General features: G+C 44.5%; 1 protein-coding gene across 1 annotated transcript in view; it reads left to right on the top strand.

The window, feature by feature from the left end:
* The window catches only part of LOC115103874 (probable helicase with zinc finger domain), a 59,872-nt gene that overhangs the window by 14,115 nt on the left and 22,171 nt on the right, over positions 1 to 23,586 (top strand). Inside the window, 11 exon segments of the mRNA XM_065006300.1 lie at positions 950 to 1,286; positions 3,479 to 3,609; positions 5,225 to 5,404; positions 6,446 to 6,547; positions 7,767 to 7,945; positions 11,194 to 11,312; positions 12,821 to 12,966; positions 13,498 to 13,645; positions 14,781 to 14,964; positions 15,925 to 16,153; positions 20,647 to 20,908. Of these exon segments, the coding sequence (XP_064862372.1) occupies positions 950 to 1,286; positions 3,479 to 3,609; positions 5,225 to 5,404; positions 6,446 to 6,547; positions 7,767 to 7,945; positions 11,194 to 11,312; positions 12,821 to 12,966; positions 13,498 to 13,645; positions 14,781 to 14,964; positions 15,925 to 16,153; positions 20,647 to 20,908 (2,017 nt within the window).

The following is a 23,586-nucleotide window of genomic DNA, read 5'->3' as shown; positions in this document are numbered from 1 at the left end:
TGTCCGGGAAGTATGTCTTCATGTGGCGTTCAAGGACCTGTGAATGTCTGGTTTTGCATGCATGCTCATCTGATTCAATACAGACTATGTAATAGTTTATATAATACACAATATTAGAATATATAATACAAAAATGAATATTGTATTAATACTACTATAGTATAGTCTAATGTCCCTGTCAAATACCCTTCACGGTATTGCTGTCTTGATAAAGAGAGATTGATCTCAGTTATTTTCGCTGTCCTTGAACCACACTTGACTACTTGGCACAACTCGTGTCTTTTTTTTCTTTCCAAACAAATGATCGTTCAACGGTCAATCTGCAATGCTGTCTAATTGTTTTAAGGTCCCTAGCTTACCTAAGGGACTCCCAAAGCTGACAAACACATGGTCCAAGTCAGTTTTGCCACACTGCTGAAATAGCAATTGGTAGATTTTCATGCCAAACAAACCCAGATTCTTTTGCCCAACACAAACATATTTTTACCACTAACAGCTGTCTATGTGAATGCCTCCGGGCAAAGCATTTGCCATGTAAACCACTGTGGATCACAACAATCACTGTTTGCATATAAATGAACAGGATGTGAAAAGGTCAAATTTCAGGAAGTAAAGAGGTTACACTGATTCAACCTTATTCCAGTTAAACATGGTGCATATTTAGCAATGACTCCAGTCCAGTCTCATTTCATTGTTCGCTATCTTTGCCACTGTCCTACCCTCTCTCCTCCCAAGTTCAACATCAAAGTCGCCTCAGCACTGGCTAACAATGCTAATGTCTATTTCCACTTAAATTAGGCCTAATACTAATGTCAATTTTTGGCTAACTTCGCTCAGGCCTACTCTCCACAACTCCCGCCTCTCCTCTGTCACATCATTTTCGAACAACGCTAATGCTCCCGTCCCTTAACTCATTTCTGGCTGATGACAAAATGTCCTCTCCCACCAGGTTCAACATCAAAGTCAACCTCCAGCTGGTCACCAGCTTCATGCTGACGGGCATCTCGGGTGGCGCCAAGTACGCCCAGAACGGGCAGCTCTTTGCTCGCTTTAAGCTGACGGAGACGCTGTCGGAGGACACGCTGGCGGGCCGCCTTGTCATGACCAAGGTGAACTCTGTCTTGCTGTTGCCCCTGGCCCGCCAGGAGTGGTGCAGCCAGCCCCCTGGGGTCAAGGAGCGGGTCTACGAGGCCTGCATCGAGGAGAAGACCAAGGACTACATCTTCCTGCGGATATGCAAGGACTGCTGCGAGGAGCTGGGGTTGATACCTGACAGGGAACTGCAGGTACGGACCAAATACATCGTTGTATAACACTGTGTGATTGGCCTAGCAACAAGTTATTACGGAAGAGTCGATTGGTTAGAATATATCATTTATTTTTCAATTGAGATTTGAAACATGACAGCTGCCACAATAGGTGTTTTTTAAATGTATTTTTGTGGGTAGGTTATTGGATGAACAGATCCAATGTCCACTATGGAGTAGGTGACATTTTAGCCATGTTCCAATATGGAGGATGTTGGATTTGTTCCCTGTAGTTCAATACAACACATAATCACACCATGGGTGAGTTCTAATGCGTTTGAGTCACAAGGACATCTCCCTTGACATGGCTTTAGCCTCAAAGCTTGTTTATGTCCCATGTCATCACGGACAGAAGCCGTGGCATAGAAACTATTCTCTTGAGTCAGGGGAACTGTTTAAACCCCTTAAAGGCCCACCGCCCCATCCTTCATTCAGTCTTTTCAATCTCCCATTCCACTGTGTCCTCTGCCATTTGAGAGCTGAGAAATCTTTAATGAAAGGGTCACCTCTCCAACGTCTGATGCTTTAGCGAAAGCAAACTCTCGGGGTGAAAGGTCCCAGTATCGATTGCCACTTCACAAAGGTTAGCGCCGTCCACGGTAAGGCTGGCGCTCCAGGGAAAATTGTACTCTCCCAGCGCGGCGAGAGATCCCAATTACTTTGTCCAGTGGCGTCTAAAGGCTGTTCTTACCCGCCGGTGTGAATGATGGGCTGGCGGGGGAAAGCGAGGCCCGGACATGAGCAATTATCCAAACAAGCCTGTTGCATGGAATATAATCTGTCCGTCCGTGTTTTGGAGCAGCTCATGTCTAGCTAAGTGATTAGGACAGAGCCCGTAGCGACGGGGGAATTAAAGCTAGCTATCTAGCCACCCGATGGAAACCCGTGCTGTTATGAAATTAAACAGTTTGTCAGGGAGAGAACGTGCCCCCTAGTTAAACGAAGAGCCACGATTGCCAGTGTCAAGCAGACTGACCCCCAGATAATGAACAAATGTAGGGATGGAATCTAGAAATGTAAACGGTATTCTACTATATTACAAAATGATTTAACTTATATATATATATACGGTGCGCACAGCTAGCACTTTGTGTAGCTGATGGCTGTGATGCGAATGAAAAATCCGGTAAACGGAAAGGCTTTCCCCAAAAACCTGTTTAGTTAAATGTTAAGTACAAAGTAGTCTATGCTTACCTGGCAGAATGACATCATTATCTGCATTCATCCAGTGAGTATTTGTTTAGCTAATTCTACCTGCGCTACAAAAACAATCCCAGCGTCTTTCTAGGTGCGCAGTGGAATTAAATTGTAACTGCCAGTATACAATCCGCGATGTGGAGAACACGTCTGGATTCTGTGATTCCTTCCATTTAAAATGGAATTCAACCATATTCAAAAACGTATTGAACTTAGTAGGGAATCAACTAAATGTATTAAGTTAGTTAATTTGCACAGGCTTTTTGTTGTTGCACATAAGACATGAACAGAATGCATCAGTGATTCGCATTTCCTGCAACTTTGAAGAGGCAATGAATATATGTAGCCATTAGCATGATTGTAATTGAAAGGCTTTCCCAAGAACCTCAATTAAACGTTAACTACACAAAGTAGCCTATGCTTACTTGACAGAATGATATCATGGTTATTTCATCGTTAATCCAGTGGTTATTTGTTTTGCAAATTCTACCATCACATGTGTTTGCACTACAAAATTATATATAAACAGCCTTTTTCAATGGGCACGCTGGAATTAAAGGGTGACTACACAACAACAACCAAAATATTTTTCCCCAGACCTCAAATGGTATCCTGATGTGTTGTAAGTATTGTTGTGGGCTTCAACCATTTTCTATTAAAACAGTGTGCTTTTTGAGAGTGAAAAACAGGGAAAAATAAAACAGATTTTTATAGGGCCCTATAAATGGTTGCCCCTGGTCCATTAAAAAGGAGCGAGGGAGACCGCCACTTTGAATTTGTAACAACCATCTTAGCATTGCGTTGATAGGCCATTGAGTAATATGTCAGTTATGTGGTTGTTTAGAGCCAATTGTTTCCAGCTGAACCTCTCTAAACTGCATCTTTATTTAGTCTCAAGACACTTGGTTTGAGTGACCTAAATAAGTGACCACACTGTCCATGAGTGACCACTCCTGTGTTCCCTTCTGCCCCAGGTGGAGCTGCAGTTTCAGTTGAACCGCCTGCCCCTATGTGAGATGCACTATGCTCTGGACCGCATCAAAGACAACGGCATCCTGTTCCCAGACGCCAGCCTTACACCCACCATCCCCTGGAGCCCCAACAGGTACTACCCCCCCCCTAGACCAGGAGTATTTTAATCTAAGCCTGGAGGTCTGCTGGTCTTCTGTTCTACCTGAGAATGAATTGCAACCACCTGGTGTCCCAGGTCTAAATCAGTCCTTGAGGAAAAAAATGAAAATCAGGAGTGGAACTAGCTTCGATGTGTAAACCGGTTCCGGGCAAGCGTTGCTAGTCATAATCTGCCCAACAGGCCTCTTACTCACCCTCCTCGATCCATGTGAGGTTTTCACATGAATTTTGGCAGAGGCCTTTTTTTTTTCAAGGAAGATTACGCAATAACCTACGTGTGTGTTAAATGTTATTCTAGCTTGCATAGGTTAAGTTTAGTAGTCTCCCTAAAACATGCATGGTAAATTAGTTTTACTAATACTTTCACACCGAAATGAAGTTGAGAAAGGTTGACCGCAACTAGCTGTCCTCGCTGACTAGGCGGACATTTTGAAAAGCTATTAGTTCTCCCGGCTTTAGCTATCTCTTCTAAAGACGGACAAATGTTGGAGGGCCACAGAGTAATCTTAATTGACGCGAACCCAAGAGTCAACAATGTCAAGCCTAATCTCTTGCTTCCAAAACTCTTATCTGGTTTCCTGAATATGATTAACACTGTATATAGGCTTTGATTTAATGAGATAAAGCTTTTGCTACTGAAAGATCAAGTCAGACTCTAATTCCTGCATTTTATATATTTTTTGCAGTGGTGGCCATAATTTAAATGCATAAAGGGGGAACACTTACTAAATTGAAAATGGTTATTAGTACAATAACCACCTTAACTAGCTCCATATGGCAGTAACCCGCTTTGGATAAAGTTCCTAAATACTATGGGTCCATGTATGCTTCACCACATTAAGATAATGGTATGAGAATAAGTAGTGTTAAAAATGGGTTTTAAATGTATGGAAAGTGTTGACTGTTTAGAATAAGTAGGTTATATTGCTTGTTATGTAGGCCTAACAAAGCCCCCCGCCTTGCCTGACTGCATGGTGACTATTGACTGCCATGTTGATTGGTCATGAATAAGCTAATTGGCCAGTGCCAATGCACTTGTCTCCTGTGTCTGGGTTTCTCAGACCAGCTGTGCACCCTGTGTGTGTCCGCTTTGTTTCACCACCCATACACAGTGCTTTCGATCAGCCTCAACCTCAACCCTCCTCTTCCCTCAGACCTCATTACTCTGTGGGTGTAGCAGCCCAGCTCAGTGTTATACCCTGACCAGGCTCTCCATTCATCCCCACTGATCCCTGAACCCGTCCCTCTACCTATTCACAGCCCCTTCACGGTGCCTACAGCTGCCTTTAGCAAGGCTGGGCCTGTATACGATCGACCGGGCGGGCTGTTCAACTCCACTGGGCCAGTGCTTTCTAATGAGGACTGCGATGCTAGTAGACTGGGAGACTGGCCCACGATTTATCACACTTGAGAGGGTGTGTTAGTGGGGTTTAGTGTGTAAATGTGTGTGAGGGGACCAACGTCCCCTCCTTGTGTCAGGGACCCCATGAGCGATGCTGCTTGTTCGCCAGCCAGCCAACTAATCGACTTACTTTCCACGTGAATCATCTTCCTCCCCTATCTCATCCCCTCTCTCTGCCACCCTGCAGGCAGTGGGACGAGCAGCTGGACCCGCGTCTCAACGCCAAGCAGAAGGAGGCCATCCTGGCCATCACCACGCCTCTCACCATCCCCCTGCCCCCTGTGCTCATCATCGGGCCCTACGGCACGGGCAAGACCTTCACCCTGGCACAGGCTGTCAAGCACATCCTCAGGCAGGATGACAGCAGGTGAGGCGGGCACCACACAGCAACTCTGCTATGTCCAGATAGGTCGCTCTAAAAGGGCAAAGGGTGAAAGGGCAAGGTTACTGCTGCTCCCGGGGGCTACCAGCTTCCTTGGAGTTGATGTTTAGTTCAGAAAACACTCAGGGTGACATTGTCAAGTTGGATGTATCTTCCGATCAGAATGTGTGACTGAAAGCAATTGGGGGATGTGTGTGGGTTATGGGAATGTCTGTCGATTGGGATTGAGGCAGCGATTGGTTGGTTGATTGTGTTTGGATGGTTCATCTCCGTTCAAGTGAACCATGTGTTCAATTGGATTGCCATTACAACGGCCTGTTATCTCACGTCCAACCGAATGCCATGATGTAATAGAATGCAAAATTGCCTGAAGATTCACATTCTCTTGTTAGTACAGCGAGGCGCTGGCAGGAAATGTATATTGGCTGGTGTAAAAATAGGAAACGACAATGTTTTAGGTTTTTATTTAAAAAAATTGTAAAATACATTGTGGCATTTGGCCTTGAACATAAGATACGTTTTAATTTTATAAAGCCTTCATACATAATTTATTTTTAAAAAATATGTTCTGAAAAATGTGTTGGAATGCAATATTCATCTGGAACTTTCCAACTGACTATGATAAATATTAAATGGTGGGAATGAATTATGGATGTTTTAAAAGCCAATACAAGGAGGGTGATTGACCCCTATAGACAGTTATTCATCATCATGTTAACTTTCTGAGAAATAGGAACTTAAAGTCCATGGTCAAGTGCACAGCGTTCCTGCAGCGCTGTTTAAGGGACGTGTTAACATGTTCACTTCAAAATGAATGTCCTAGAATTGTCAGTATGGCCTGAAAGTAGAAAGAGTAGGAGTTCGAGCACTTCTGGTCAGTGCTTCTCTGACATACCTACCTGTCTTTCATTGTTATGGCCTGGAGTTTTACCTTGGTCAGATCACATGGTCAACCAAATCTCCTGGCTGTATTTATTTGTTAAAGATCTCTTAAGTACTGACACATTTGTCCCCGTTCTTTCACAGGGTTCTCATTTGCACCCATTCCAACAGTGCAGCTGACCTGTACATAAAGGACTACCTTCATCCGTACGTAGAAGCGGGCAACGCGCACGCAAGACCTCTCAGGTAAGGGTCTGTAGAAACGCTCTACAAGGGGTTTGCAGCACCTCTTCAGAACACTGACACCCTCATAAGATTTATTCCAAGATATTTATATATATTTTTTATTCCCATTACAGTACCCAACCTTGAGAATTCATTGCTTACAACATCTTTAAAAGGGGCATGTCTGCCCGCCTGAAATCAATCCCCCACCTCTTGTGAACAGTGTGCTTTCAGGCGTTCAGTTCTCCCTGCTGGCTGTAGCCTGAGACATCAACAAACCCAAATCCACTCATAGTTGTATCAACTCCATGGAATCGCAGTCAAAACCAATGATCGCTCAATCAATTAATCAATCAAATGTATTTCCAAAGGTCTTTTTACATCCGCAGATGTCTCAAAGTGCGGTACAGAAACCCAGCCTAAAACCCCAAACGGCAAGCAATGCAGATGTTGATGTACGGATGGATCGGATTGATCCATCCACGTCATTGAGGTTAGAGGTGCAGTGGAACGGGAACAGCGGTTGCCTGCTTGGCAGACCTCGCTCTTTCTGAGGAGATGTGTCCTGGCCTCACAACACAGCAGCTGTGACATGAAGACTCTCTCACATTCCTCCCCTTCTCGCCTACACTCAATCTCCTTCTTACGACTGCTGCTTCAGTGACTTCTAATCACAGTAACTGTAATCCAGCCCCCCCCCCCCCCCCCTCCAACAAAATATAAATGTATCCCTGACTTCTAGCCAGACCCCATGTGTCAGTGAAGGGCCTGCAGGGGGAACAAATGACTTGTTACACTTGACTGATGGCCTGATACCAAGGGCTGTGTTGGGAATCCCACTATAATCACCATGTAATTGGGCTATCAGCCAATTTCTCCTGAGGCTTTGTGTGCTTAGCCAAGTGAGAAGGCCATAAGTGTACATGCTGAAGGCGATACACAGACAGTTTTTTAGGTCAGCTAAACCCTGTCGTGGCACAAAACCCCATAAGAAATGAGACAAGATACAACCAATGGAGTGTTATGAAAATGTCAGGACAGTTGCTAAGAGTATGAGAAGTCGTCTCTACTTGTCAATTGCAAGTTCAGCAATTGAAATGTGAGATAAATAAATAACCCCGAATAACAAGTCAATGGATACTTCTCAATGTTAACATGTATCTGCTGCTTTTTGATTTTTGTCAGCCCAGTTTGTCTGGAATTAACCATCCCACTGTGTCCTCTCTCTCTCTGCTCCCAGGGTTTACTTCAGGAACCGCTGGGTGAAGACTGTCCACCCGTTGGTGCAGCAGTACTGTTTGATCTCTAACACACAGTACACTTTCCAGATGCCTGAGAGGGAGGACATCCTCAGGCACCGCGTGGTGGTGGTCACCCTCAGCACGTCCCAGTACCTCTGCCAGCTGGACCTGGAGCCAGGTGAGTGGCTAACCGCTGACGTAGCATACACAGCTAACGTAGAATACAGTTGTGCTTGGTTGGCTAACTGCTTACGTAGCAAATATGGCTAATATAGCCGCATATACTGTACTGGTGCTTTGTTTGCTAACTGCTTACATGGCTAATATTTTCTGAACTCTTTTTGAACTGCACTGTTAAGGGCTTGTAAGTAAGCATTTCATGGTAAAGTCTACACTTGTTGTATTTGACGCATGTGACGTATAAAGTTTGGTTTGATTTAATGTTGCAGCATATACTGGTGCTTGAATTGCTAACTGCTAACATAATAAGAATACACCGCTAACGTAGCACATGGATAAGGTGAAATGCATAGCTAACATAGTATACACTGGTGCTACAATGACTTGATATGTTGAGCTGTGGACCCACATAAATCAACATGGAACACACAGCTAACGTAGCACATAGCTAATGTAGCATATACAGCAAACGTTTCATACACTGGTGCGATAACTACTTAATACACGGCGCTGTATAGCCAGGAACAAGTGAGCAATGCAACTGCAAACTGCGTGTTTAAACGGCTTAGGCTACATGCAAATTGTATGCATTTACCAAGCAGTTTGGTTTTAACGAGCTCATAAAGTAAACAGAATGACAACGGGGCCTTAAAACGACCCAGACACCCACGTACTGTAGCTACACGACACATCTCAAACCCGCCCCAACGCGTCTTTTGATCAGCCGCCACACCTTCCCCATAACAGCAGGAGAAGGCAGAGAGAGGGAGGAAGTAATTTTAAGATGGAGTATAAAAAGACGGTGAAAACAAACCAATTTGTCAGCGGCGAGCTAATAACCGTCTCTAATGTGTCAGCGGAAGGCTTTGTGTGTTGCTTAGGAACACCATCTGCCTGTATCAAATGCACTTTACTTTATTAGCGCCCCCTCGTTTCATCTATCTCCCGCGCTCGCCGTTGATGAAAACCGCCAACAAATGAGGCAATTGGGAGCCCCTCGCGCTCCTTTGTAGTGATAACAAATCACCAATCCAGTACACATGTTGAACAGGTTGCGTTGTCTCTAATCTGTTTTAGTTTGGGTTTGTTAATCTCTCTATGGGCCAGGCTTTTGGCAGCCTATGGTTTGTCTGTGTGTGTGAGTCGACCTAGAGAAGAATCTTTTACACCTAAATAGTCTACCTCCGAACACCACCGCACCCCCAGTGCTCTCCTTCCTCCCCCAGCTCAGGCCAAATTCCACGGCCCGTTGTTAGACACAGTATGGAGAGCGGGTATCGAAATGCAATTTGTCCCCTGGTTCAAGAGAAGTCCACCAACCCCTTCAATGAATCCCTTTCTCCACCATCCTGTGAAAATGTTGAGGCGTTTGGACACGACCTGAACAGTTTCCTCCACCTCTCCCTGCCTTCTCTGCTCTGACTGTCCTCGACTATGCCGTTACATCCTCATGCGCCAAGCAGCGCTTGAGCCTTCTAAATCAGGGTTACCGCTCGATCCTTTTCGAACGTCTGCAATACCAGCTTTAGTGTGTGTGTGTGTGTGTGTAGGGGCTACTCTCTGACATTGAGGTAGAGGGAGAGATGATGGCAGAAGACAGGCATGTGACAGGCGTGTGTACATGTGTACCGCGTTCATCTTTTTTTTTTCAGGGTCTTTTTGCTGTCTGCAATCACAAAGCCAGACGGATCAGAAACCATAAAAGAAAAACTGTCTGTACATAACCTTCTCATGGGCTGAGCAATGTTTGAGTATTTTAAATGAGGGATACCACCGCTCCAACCCTTTCAAACGTCAGCGAAAGCAGCATTGGTGTGTAGTGGCTACTGTTGAAGATGGATATAGAGAAGGGGTAGAAGGTTAACTAATCTTGTTGCTCCGAAGTGTTTTTTTTTCATTTGTGTTTGGGGGCGGCAGGTAGCCTTGTGGTTAGAGCGTTGGGCCAGTAACCGAAAGGTTGCTAGATCGAATCTCAGAGCTGATAAGGTAAAATTCTGTCGTTCTGCCCCTGAACAAGGCAGTTTAACCCACTGTTCCTAGGCAGTCATTGTAAATAAGAATTTGTTCTTAACTGACTTGCCTAGTTAAATAAAGTTGAAATAAAATAGAAATCACAAACCAGACAGGCGAGACAAAAAAAAACGAGCTGGAACAAATATCCCATCTAAAGTAGACCTATAGAACGAATAGTAAATGAGAGCATTCGTAATAGTTTATTTTTTAGAAAGTTCATGTCTGTGAATTTGTTATATTTGAGGTGCAACAACTAAGACCAGTACATCGGAACGTTTGTACCCCGATCCGAAAGGACTATATAGCAGCTCTATACCACAGAGCAAAACTATACATAGCAGCAAAACTATACATAGCAGCTCTATACCACAGAGCAAAACTATACATAGCAGCTCTATACCACAGAGAAAAACTATACATAGCAGCTCTATACCACAGAGAAAAACTATACATAGCAGCTCTATACCACAGAGAAAAACTATACATAGCAGCTCTATACCACAGAGAAAAACTATACATAGCAGCTCTATACCACAGAGAAAAACTATACATAGCAGCTCTATACCACAGAGCAAAACTATACATAGCAGCTCTATACCACAGAGAAAAACTATACATAGCAGCTCTATACCACAGAGCAAAACTATACATAGCAGCTCTATACCACAGAGCAAAACTATACATAGCAGCTCTATACCACAGAGCAAAACTATACATAGCAGCTCTATACCACAGAGAAAAACTATACATAGCAGCTCTATACCACAGAGCAAAACTATACATAGCAGCTCTATACCACAGAGAAAAACTATACATAGCAGCTCTATACCACAGAGAAAAACTATACATAGCAGCTCTATACCACAGAGAAAAACTATACATAGCAGCTCTATACCACAGAGAAAAACTATACATAGCAGCTCTATACCACAGAGCAAAACTATACATAGCAGCTCTATACCACAGAGAAAAACTATACATAGCAGCTCTATACCACACAATATCAAAATCAAGCCTTATCCAATGAGGTTGTGATGTTACAAGCGTCATTACCGATGGCATCCACCATAAGCACCACAGACCAATGCATTGCTAATGTCTTGAACTTGCTAACCTGCAATGACCCGTGCACCATTTGTTTCAAGGAGCCCAATGAATCACCACCTCATGATAATTAATGGGTCATATGACGGTGCTCTGACTGAAATGGTTTGTGTTGTTGTGTGTCCGCAGGGCTCTTCTCCCACATACTATTGGACGAGGCGGCCCAGGCCATGGAGTGTGAGACCATCATGCCTTTCGCGCTGGCCAGCAAAAGCACCCGCATCGTGCTGGCTGGAGACCACATGCAGGTAAAACTGCGGTTTAGGAGGAGGTTTATGATGTCATTGGTTTGAACAAACTCTGACCTTTGAAACAAACTCTCACTGTAACTCCTTTTTTTTTTTTTTTTTTAGGCCTTGATTTATTTATTTTTTGGTCAGGCTAACTTCACATTGGCCGTGAGTGAAACAGACAGAGGAGAGAAAGAACTTGTCAGAGAGAGCATGTTTACCATTCACAGTCCAGTCAGACGAGGCAAACTAAACGAAACTCCCCCTGTCATTCAAGCTTTGTGGAACACTCCAAAGTAGCCTCTTATTTCCGTTTCTTTTTGTGTTCTGGACATTGTGTTTATTTTAGTGCGACAGGATTAAGAGTGGGCAGTAGATAAATACACCCCGAGGGAGTTTAACCGTGCGATAACGGTTTTAATTATTTCTCCACTCCTTCCTCTCTGAAGGAACAACGCCTTCAAACACGCTCAATTCTCCTCTCCTGCTTCTCCTCTGTCACTTTCTTTCTCTTGCTCTCTCTCTCCCTCTATCTCCCTCTACATCCTAATCTGTTGCACATTGTCTGTGCGCTACGTGTCTGTTGCCAAGGAGGATTTGTTTGCCCCTCCTCCTACTCTCTTCTGTCTTATCACTCTTCATTATGGGATGTTTTGTGTCTCAGCTGAAAGAAGTAGGCTGAGAATAGTGAATGAAGGTCCCCGGCTCCTGTTGACTTCAGGTCTTCTATCTGCTGTTCGAGCCTTATTTAAATGCCTGGCTGATCTTTTCCCCTTAGACTTGGAGGTTCAACCTGGAGCTACATTACCACAAACACAAAACAATCTAGTTCAGTCAGTGTCAGATTAGAGGTAATTGCTATTGGGGGGGGGGTGTGTCTTCAGCGCGCATCTTAATCAAAGTTGCCATTGAGGATGTTTCCGGAGCACCTCAACGCGTTAACTTAACTTAACTATTAGTATGTCTTATTGTTGCGTCGTGGAGGGAACCTGCAAGTAAGCGGTCAGTTGGACAGTGTTTACCATGTTGTATCCTGTACATACGACAAATAAAACTTGTAACTTTACAAATCACGTTAATGGCGCAACATCGCAGCAGAAATGGAGCTACCGATGATAAGATGCTGGCCACAGGTCCAAGCATTTTTCGATTTAGAGACGGTTGGACGGGAACTCATTGATTTGGAGCATTGTGTTATCTACACGGATTGCATGACTCGAGCTGTCGAAGAGCAGACGACGTCTGTTCCGTAAGTCAGATGTACATTATCTGAACCAAAAGTAGGTGTAGAATACATTTGGATCAAACCAAATATTGCCACAAAACATGTACAGTTCCAGTTATATTGACTACAAATGCAGAGAAGACACAACTCCAGTCAGGCTCTATCACCACCTGCACATCCCTGTTGCATTAAAAAGAAACAATATTAAAAATGAATTAAGATACATTTTATTCATTTTATTTTTGGGTTGCCCTCACTTCTCTACCTCCATCCCTCTTTTGTCCCTGTTCCCTCCCTCCAGCTCAGTCCGTTTGTGTACAGCGAGTTTTCTCGAGAGCGCAACCTGCATGTGTCGCTGTTGGACCGGCTGTACGAGCACTACCCAGCCGAGTTCCCCTGCCGCATCCTGCTCTGTGAAAACTACCGCTCCCACGAAGCGATCATCAGGTAGGTGTGAACTTCATCACGTCGCCGAGACTGATCCAATTTTCACCCTGACTCTGCAACGTCGTTTACAAATGAGAGATTTTATGCAGACAGAAGACTTGAAAGAGTTGACGGTTCTTCTTGGCTATTGACAGACATAAAAGCCCAATGTACACCGAGTCCCATGACCACCCTTGTTAAACAATTCTCAGATGGGGATGCTGAAATTTGTAAGTGGTGGTTTATGAAAGAAGCTTACGCAATGGGTTTGACGTGGTTTCTCCACCTTAAAGTGGTCTTGGTATTTTATATAATGCTTTTCACTCACACACATTTACGTTTGGACAACATTGTGAATGCACATTCTTTACAAGAACCTCGAAAAGTCACTAGGAACGGCAAGGACCACATGGAAGGGAAAAGGAACAAAAACAGATGGCACCATTGTCGAAGAATAGCCACAATGCACGCAACCGTATCCGTATACAACGCTTCATGCAACTGACATTTGTGAAGACCCACTGATGTTAAGTCTCCCCTCCCTCCCTCCAGCTACACGTCAGAACTGTTCTACGACGGGAAGCTGATGGCCAGCGGGAAGCAGCCGTCTCACAAGGACTTCTACCCGCTGACCTTCTTCACGGCGCGCGGCGAGGACGTCCAGGAGAAGAACAGCACGGCCTACTACAACAACGCAGAGGTATATAAACCCTTTTGTTCCCTGTACGCCACCGACTTAGGACTGTATCGATGGAATTAATTACATTTAGATTGAATTGAATTGGTGCGTTCATGGTGAATTGAATGTTGATTTGAGTTGAATTGGTGCGTTCATGGTGAGTTGAAATGGTTAATCATTCAATGGAATTGAGTTGAAATGCACACGCGGGCAAAACACACCCCATTCAGTCAACATTACTGTGATGTATTACTTGTGCCTCATACTACTGGGCTTCACAACCAGACGTTTGACACAACCACTAAATGCTAATTCCTTGTGAAAGTCCAGCATTTGAACCAGGCACTCCAGCGACTGAGTTTGAAATTCAGAGGTGCCTCTGCTAAATCTGAGGGGCAACTTGCCAAGTTGACCCCTGAACCCAGCTGACAGAAGCTGCCCAATTAAATTGGATCTACTCCTATCACAGCGCCGCGCTAACCTGTCCTAGACGCCACAGGAATTACCCTACCTCCCTTTGATGACACCGCGCCTGTGTCAAACGGTTTCGGGACATTAGCATAATGTCATAGGTTTAGGTTGCCTTGATTTAAGCGTGTGTCCTGTTTGCTGATGTGACGTCTGGATTCTCCTAGTTTTTTTTCTTCTTCTCTCCTCTTGGCTGAAAAGGCCCCTTGAGCAGCATTCATTTCCGCCGTCTCTTTAGCTCTGCTTTCTCTTTAAGTGTTTTAAACCCTGGTTAAGTACTTTGGTGACTCATAAATAATGGCAACTTACAATGGACTTTCTCCTGCGTTGCACTTGTAAAGATTCAATTGACACCAATGGAAGACGAAAAGGTTTTTGGCGGGAGGCAACGGGGCCGAGGCGGGGCGCCCTGCCTTCCAGGACAATTGTTTCTATCCAGGACCACAAAAAGTGCCCCACCTTGTAGTCAGTGGGGACTGGAGAGTAGGGTGAATTTGCCCCTAGACGCTGATCTTGGGTCAGTTTTGCATTTCCACCATTTATGGTTAAGGCTAATATTGGGGAGGGGAAGCTGATCTTAGATCTGTACCTAGGGGAAGCTTCACCCCAGAGAGATGCCGATTTTCAGACATGATCTATGAGAAACACTGGCACTTGTAACCAGTCTCTCCCTCCTGTGTTACCCGAGGTGTTTGAGATCGTGGAGCGGGTGGAGGAGATGCGCAAGAAGTGGCCGGTGGCGTGGGGCAAGCTGGACGAGGGCAGCATCGGCGTGGTGTCGCCCTACGCCGACCAGGTATTCCGCATCCGCGCCGAGCTCCGAAAGAAGAGGATGCACGAGGTCAGCGTGGAGAGGGTGCTCAACGTCCAAGGTGAGAAGAATACTATATTTAATCCATTTCCTTACAATTGTTTATTTCATTTAACTTACGACACTACATTCCACTGTAACCCATGGCACAGGCGGCCATTTGGCACATATTTGCTATCAAATAGAATGAGGATGTCAATACCGCAATCACAATGGAATTGTCACGATCAAATCCCATACTTCTCATACACTGAAGCATTTACAGGACTTTCACTGTGGAACTTTCCCGTTCTCCCATATTCAAATTCTGTTTTGGCATTCTAAGACGGCAGAGGTTATTAAAGTGTGACCCTTCCCAATTCTACCCGACAACTCCGAGATTCTCAATGACCGTGTGTGAGATGTGGGGCCGGCGCAGTTGGCAGCAGCACTTCACATCTTCCCTCCTAACATAGTCTGTCTCTCATCTCCCAGCTAGCAGCTTCTCTCGTCTCCGGGACGAGGCTAATGCTCCCAGTGGCAACAAACACTCTCACACACACTCTCACAGCCATATGCTGCTGCTTCCAGCTCATTAACTCTCTCATTAAGGAGAAGATGCAGCGATCAGGACGGATCTCACAACACACAGTTGTCTCTGTTTCTCAATGTGGTGTTGGTGTACAGTACACACACTAGCTGGAGTTTGGGTGTGAATTTTTTATTTTTTGTAACGCTTTGTCATGAATAATTTCTGCAGTAATTGGATCGTATTTTGGGTCATGAATGATGTCAGTGCCTGGTTGAGGTACTTGGATCATATAATTATTATTATGTAATGAATTAGTAATTGTTTCTATGAGATTAATATCCACGAAAGAACACTGAATATGACCAGTGGCACTTATTGACCTAATGAAAAAGCATTGTATGAATGCAATTCATTTCTAAAACCATACAACACACTAGCTCCTCAGTGCTGGCTGAAAACTAAGGTCTAAACTGGCCTTGTATGTTCCCCCCTTCCCCTCCCTCTCTCCAGGTAAGCAGTTCCGGGTGCTCTTCCTGAGCACAGTGCGCACGCGGCACACCTGCAAGCACAAACAGACGGCCATCAAGCGCAAGGAGCAGCTGGTGGAGGACTCTACAGAGGACCTGGACTACGGCTTCCTGTCCAACTACAAGCTGCTCAACACAGCCATCACTCGTGCCCAGTCCCTGGTGGCCGTGGTGGGAGACCCCATAGCGCTCTGCTCGGTGGGCCGCTGCAGGTACAAAAAAACAACCAGGAAGTGTTGTCATGGGTTAGGGCCCTGTTTTTGAATACTTAAATGAATCCTTCCTTGAAGAAATCCCTGATCTGACATGGCTGGATTGGTGAAAGCTATACGGTAGAACTGTTGCTTACACCTATCAATCTGGGTTAGATCAGTGATTACTCCAAGGGATGGAGGTAGGATGGGTGTGATTTTATAGTGCTCAAGCAGGGCCTGGAGTTTTCCCTGGTCACGTCCTAGTCATCCAAGTATTGCACTAGAAATGTTGCTGTTTTCATGTTCCATTACATGTTCAGAAGGCTCACGGTAAATGTTACGCTTTGCAGTGTGGGTGGAAGGGGCACAGTTGGTGTGTCAGCTGTGCAGGAGGAAGAAGTAGCACAGTGGGGGTATATGTCCCTGCCAGGCTGGCTCGCTCTACCTCTGCCCCACACACTCATTCACACACCCTCCCCAAACCCTCTCCAATGCACGCCCGCGGAGTGTCATCTTAAGATGACATCATAACGCCAGGCCCTGACCAAGCCATTGACATCAGCAATGTGCTCTGGAAGGGTGGGGCAAGGGTGCACTACTTAGTTTTTCTCTAATGGAACTGAAATATGGGGGGGGGGGTGTATTGAATTTGGTGCAGCTATTTGTGACCTATAAGAGTTCTCATCTTTGCCCTGAATGGTATTAAGCCAAAATCGACACTTTGCCTAGTTCTGTGTTGTTTACGTCTGAATTTTCCCCATATTCAAAGCGTCTTCAGGGCTGGGGCACAGATTCTGCTACCCCATTCCCCATTGCAAACACACACACACACACAAACAACACCCCCACGGCGCTTACCGACCCCCAGCTGCAGTCCCTCTCTCCCGTTGCCATGGCAACTGTTGAGCGTCAGCCAATCGCGGCATCCGGCTGCGGCAGTTGTTTAGAAAATGTCTTCCCCCTCCCCAGTTAAATCAATGGCGCTAACGAGGAAGAAGCTCTGTTTAGATGGACTGTCTTAATGCCTGGGGGGGGCACCCCCCAGGCTGGTCATGGCCCCATAGAGTAGGCTGCACAGTACAGGCGCACTTGATGTGCATACACGCTCGCTCATACACACTCTCGCACACATGGCGGGTGGGAAAGAGGAGGAGCATGAAAGGGAGAGATGATTGGGGTGTTGACTCATTTTTGATATGTCACAGAACCCCCTCCCCCCTTCCATGTTGGTAAGAACAGGGCACTGGACACACACTCACCACTCTGCTGTGCCTGTCAGATAAGCCAGCGGGTAGCCACAAAGGTTAAGCAGCCCGACTACAGAGAGAGGCCATGGCAGTTCGATATACACATTAGAGGTCGACCGACTATGATTTTTCAAAACCGATACCGATAATTGGAGGACCAAAAAAGCCGATACTGATTAATCGGCCGATTTTTAAAATAAAATAAAAATGTGTTTGTAATAATGACACTTTTTAACTTAATATAATGCATCAATAAAATCAATTTAGCCTCAAGTAGATAATGAAACATGTTCAATTTGGTTTAAATAATGCAAAAACAAAGTGTTGGAAAATAAAGTAAAAGTGCAATATGTGCCATGTAAGAAAGCTAACGTTTCAGTTCCTTGCTCAGAACATGAGAACATATGAAAGCTGGTGGTTCCTTTTAGCGTGAGTCTTCAATATTCCCAGGTAAGAAGTTTTAGGTTGTAGTTATTATAGGACTATTTCCCTCTATAGCATTTGTATTTCATTCTTTGACTATTGGATGTTCTTATAGGCACTTTAGTATTACCAGTGTAACAGTATAGCTTCCGTCCCTCTCCTCGCTCCTCCCTGGGCTCGAACCAGCAACACAACGACAACAGCCACCACATCAAAGCAGCGTTACCCATGCAGAGCAAGGGAAACAACCACCCCAAGGCTCAGAGCGAGTGAAGTTTGAAAAGCTATTAGCGCGCACTAACTAGCCAGCCATTTCACTTCGGTCACACCAGCCTCATCTCGGGAGTTGATAGGTTTGAAGTCATAAACAGCGCAATGCTTGACGCACAATGAAGAGCTGCTGGCAAACGCACAAAAGTGCTGTTTGAATGAATGTTTACGCGCCTGCTTCTGCCTACCACCGCTCAGTCAGATACTTAGATACGTGTATGCTAAGTCAGATTATATGCAACACAGAACACACTAGATAATATCTAGTAATATCATCAACCATGTGTAGTTAACTAGTGATTATGATTGATTGTATTTTATAAGATAAGTTTAATGCTAGCTAGCATCTTACCTTGGCTTACTGCATTCGTGTAACAGGCAGTCTCCTTGTGGAATGCAACGAGAGAGAGGCAGGTCGTTATTGCGTTGGACTAGTTCACTGTCATAAGGTGAATGCACCAATTTGTAAGTCGCTCTGGATAAGAGCGTCTGCTAAATAATGTAAATGTTGTATCCCCCGAGCTGACAAGGTGAAAATCTGTCGTTCTGCCCCTGAACGAGGCAGTTAACCCACCGTTCCTAGGCCGTCATTGAAAATAAGAATGTGTTCTTAACTGACTTGCCTAGTTAAATAAAGATTAAATAAAGGTTTAAAAAATAAAGGCACCCAAAAATACCGATTTCCGATTATTATGAAAACCTGAAATCTGCCCTAATTAATCGGCCATTCCGATTTAATCGTTCGACCTCTAATACATATATAACCCTCCACAGTGAAAGATGTCACCAAGCAAATCATGATCTCTCTTATCTTTTTTGACGCTTCTACTATTGCTCACATGATTCACATGGTCTTTCGTGAGTGACGTGTGGAATACAGTCGCACTCTTGATGAATGCACATCGAATAAACAAACAAATTGACGGTGAACTTACTAATTCAATTTGTTTTACGGATTGTGTACAATTGATTGAATTCGCCATCTATTTGGACTTAACTGATTGAACAGATTGTGTTGTCTCTGTCCATGCCGCCTGTGTGGGCTGGATGTGGGTCATGGAAGCGATGCCTTAAATGCGGGTAATCTGATGAGACGAGATAGCGATGGGGTGGGGGTGGTCTAGCCTATGGGAGGGACAGACTCTGACCATCTTATTGACGCCTGATTTAACAAAAAATAGCCTTCGCAAGTCACTGCAGATCAATCATATAACCCAGACACACATCTACCTCCCATCCAGCCACAATAAGGAGTGAAGATGCACGTTGCCACTGGAGTCCTAGCGCTGTGTTCTGAGAGACGTGCACTGTACCACACCAGCCATAATTGTGAGGTGCCCTCCATTTGATACCAGCACAAAAACCTTGCATTTGCTTTCAGAGTAAAGCTAGAGATTCATAGAAATGTAAATTCAATACCATTTAATATTCTATAAGGATTTTTCAATTTACTCTTTAAATGGAGTTGAAATGGAACTGACCCTTAAGTTAGGGAGTAGTGAATCTCGCAAGCTTCCGTCATAGTGATGCTTTTTCATCGCAGCGTCTACACTCGATGCAGTCAAAATAAGTGACAGCTTATGTTCCCTTGGCCACAGGTTCTGCAGTTAATGTGCAAATATGTGAATAATTTCCCTAATTTTTATTCACCCGGACATTATGCAAGTTGTGTTGTTTCTGTACGCTCGCACACACACACACACAAAAACATGCAAATCATAGACTCGTACACGGTCTACTCGACAGAACTGATCTGTTATGAACATGACAACCCCACTAAAGACATGTTCTTTTGAATTGACAAAGAACTTAATTTGCTTTGGTGTTGCTGCCTACAATAGCCCTTTATTCAGTGAACCATGATTTATTAATTTATGCTACAGGAGCCATCTACTGTAGTGGGTGGTTTAATAATCGAATTCTGAAAGTAGAAGCCATTCACATGAAGATTCTGTGAAAGATTTTACTTTTATTTAACCTTTTTGACGGGGAGTCTTTTCCAGATGAGCCCTGTATAGCACCCCAATACACATCAAGATACAATAAACACATTAAACTACACGTTATTGTACACAACGATACACAAAAAGCAAAACACAATCATAAAAACCAGACATTTTTCAGTGAAAAGAATGTCTGAAATGCCCTATAGGCACCAATTCCTCCCATTTTAAAGCATATTGTAGATCGTTCCACATGTAAGGTGCAAGGAAATGAAAGGCTGAATGACCTAAGAGTCTCCAGAGTTAACCAACCCTGTGAACGGGTTTGGTAACTTGTCATTTTACATCTTAACAGTGATGTTAGGGTGACTTAAATGTAAATGTAAGTCGGACGTTTGTGGAGCAGGGCTTTGTAAACAAAAAGAGCGTAATGATGTGATCTACGTGACTTCAGTCTGAAGCTGTGTGTGCGCGTTGTGCACTAGGCATTTCTTGAAATAATGACTTAAGTCGGCATGTCAGCAAGTGTGCAACCAAGTGTTCGTGAGTCAAGATAAAGTGTATTATGAGAACACGTCCATATATGTCCATGCCACTCGCATCACCCCCCTCTCCTCCCCTCTAACAGAAAGTTCTGGGAGAAGTTCATCTCCATCTGCCACGAGAACGCCAGCCTGCACGGCATCACCTTTGAGCAGATCAAGGCCCAGCTGGAGGCCCTTGAGCTCAAGAAGACCTACGTGCTCAACCCGCTGGCGCCCGAGTTCATCCCCCGCGCCCTGCGGCCCCAGCCGGCCCAGCACCCCCATCATCACCATCACCCACACCACCAGGGACACACGGCCAGCAAGCAGCCCGGGCCCCAGCAGCAACAGCAGTCTCCTCCGAAGGTAAGTGGGTTAAGCCTGGGGGGAGGGGTGGCAGAGCAGCTGTGGGTCTTGGGGCTGTGGGTCTTGGTGCTATGGGTCTTGGGTGTGGTGGTGTAATAGGATACTTAAGGTTGGAGGTACTGTGCATTGAGGTCGTGATTGTACTGGTTTTTGTGTCAAGAACTGCAACGCTGCTGGGTTTTTCACGCTCAACAGTTTCCCGTGTGGTCCACCACCCAAAGGACATCCAGCCAACTTGACACAACTGTAGGAAGCATTGGAGTCAGCATGGGCCAGCATCATGTGGAACGCTTTCGACACCTTGTAGAGTCCATGCCCCAGCTAATTGAGTCTATTCTGAGGGCAAAAGGGGGTACTCCTAGTGTTTTCTACACTCAGTGTATATTAAGCGAACAATGATGAGAGATGGGGCTGGCACAATTACTTTATAACCATGTAACTGACCGTTATGGATGAAGACAGTCATGAAAATAAAATAACCATAACTGTAAAAAATGGTATAAGTTTTGTTGTGTGGAACAAAAAGCTGATTGAAGACAGGACGTCCGGGCATTTGAGTCCGTTTCTGCTGTAACATGGACTTTACAACATGATGAAACTTTGTTGCTCGTTGCTGAAACAATCAAGGTGTTGTAGCAAACAAGTCTTTGTTTGCCTAGGCAACGCCCCTTTCCTGCAGCAGCACATGCAGTCAAGAGTGGAGGAGAAACTGTCAGTCTCAACAAAAATAGGATAGGACTGGCCACTTCAGAGTCTGGTTCCTCTCTAGGTTTCTTCCTTGATTCCTGCCTTCCTAGGGAGTTTTTCCTAGCCACCATGCCTCTACATCTGCGTTGCTTGCTCTCTGGGGTTTTAGGCTCTGTTTCTGTGTAAGCATTTTGTGACAACTGCTGTTGTAAAAATGCTCTATAAATACATTTGATTGAGAGATGTATGTTGTTTTTTTTGGGGGGTTGAATGTGACCATTTTGCTAACCAATAATCTTCATCCATAATTCCCTGACTGTCAGAGCCCTAATGAGAGGGATGCATGGCTCTGGCTATCAGTATCTTTGTCTTGGTGGTAGTACAAGAGTACACTCAGAACTCGCATAGTCAGTGGTTTTAGAGCTCAAGGAATTCATCTTTTCAATTCAATTCAGTTCAATACAACGTAATTGGTTCCCTCGCGGGCCTTTTTGGAAAACATTTCTGAACATTTTGTACTTTTTGTGGTTACTTCAAGAGTAGTTTCCTCAAGTAACTCCTCTAGATAGTTGTAATTATTATCGCAAAACCATGTTTTTATTTTCGAAAGTGGGTTTTGAAAAGACGAGGAGAGAACAACCGCTTGAGTTTGCACGAGTGCCTTTTGCTTTTTTTCTTCTTTTTTTCCGCCTGTGAAAATGTTAACTGTTTATCTGATGTCCTCGCTACAAGCGTAAAGGTTAACTAAATCACCACAGCTGCCAAGCCCCTGTATTGCCCACTGAGTGAGGTGGATATCCACATCACACACACTTCTCTGTGCGTACATACACGGTAACACCGAAAAGAGCATACTGGCTCTCTCTCTCACACACACACATACAAAGTGGGTTGGTTACAGGCTCTTACTCTGGGCGGTAAAATGTTTTAAAAACAATATACCAGTATTCATTCATGGACCGGGTAGGATTTTTACATACCCTCTCTAAAGCTATTTTCATGTTTGATTTATAACGTTACATTTTTCAGCAGTGACTTGAAAAAATTATGGTAATCATCCGTTTTTATCGCCAGTTTCTGCTAACAGCTGAGAACAGCTAGTTAACTTGCAAGCACAACAGTCAACAACTTTGGGAGTACAGACCCCCAGAAATTGTCCGACTGCCCCTAGTGGTGAAAGTTACCACTGAAGCTGAGAATACACAGTCAAATAGAATAATTCTTCTCATAAAGGATTTTTTTGGGGTGGTATTAAATAGAGGAAATTACTGCAGGAAATTAAGAAATGTGTAAATGCTGGAATTGAACAAATGACCATGCAAATGGTAACCGTTGAAGTACCAGTTTGAGTCTGCCAAAGAGGATTTTGAATCTCTTTATACAAAGTCCTACAAATAAGACTACTTCACTGTCAGCTTTGTCCTATTATTTTTGGTTGGTTTGGCTGAACAGTATATATCAATCGGAAAGGAGAAAGTTTATTAATTTGTTGCTAAGCACTAGAACTTGTATTATTCACAAACATCAGATACCGTCATAATGTCAAAAATTAGAATATTACCGTGATACAGTATTTTGGCCATATCGCCCAGCCCTACTACCTACTAGGCGTGACATGCACCAACACCTATACACACACTCTTGTATACACATACTCAAATAACCTGCTGTAATAAATCTTATGTCAATAAGTTAAAAGACCACTGATCAAAGCATATTCTAGAGGCGCTGCTGCAGTACAGAGAATCGTGCCCGAGCAGGTTTGTTTTCCATCTTGGATGAGCAGATTTATAGCCGTGTGAGCCCATCTTGATCAAGTGTGCATCTGACATTGCTCTCCCTTTTGCGTAGACTCGTTCCGAGCTCCCAATATCTCTGGCCCAATATGGCTGCCAAGCAGGAAATGCTGCTGCCATCACCCGGTGTCCCCTGGTTTGAAGGTGTCCTCCTCGATCTCCCTCACTAGCTATGTGGCACTGGTCATCTGGCCT

The sequence above is a fragment of the Oncorhynchus nerka genome, linkage group LG21 (genome assembly GCF_034236695.1).
Source record: "Oncorhynchus nerka isolate Pitt River linkage group LG21, Oner_Uvic_2.0, whole genome shotgun sequence".
Classification (NCBI taxonomy): Eukaryota; Metazoa; Chordata; class Actinopteri; order Salmoniformes; family Salmonidae; genus Oncorhynchus; species Oncorhynchus nerka.
Note: the sequence above shows the minus strand (reverse complement) of the source record. Positions and strands in the feature narration are given on the sequence as shown.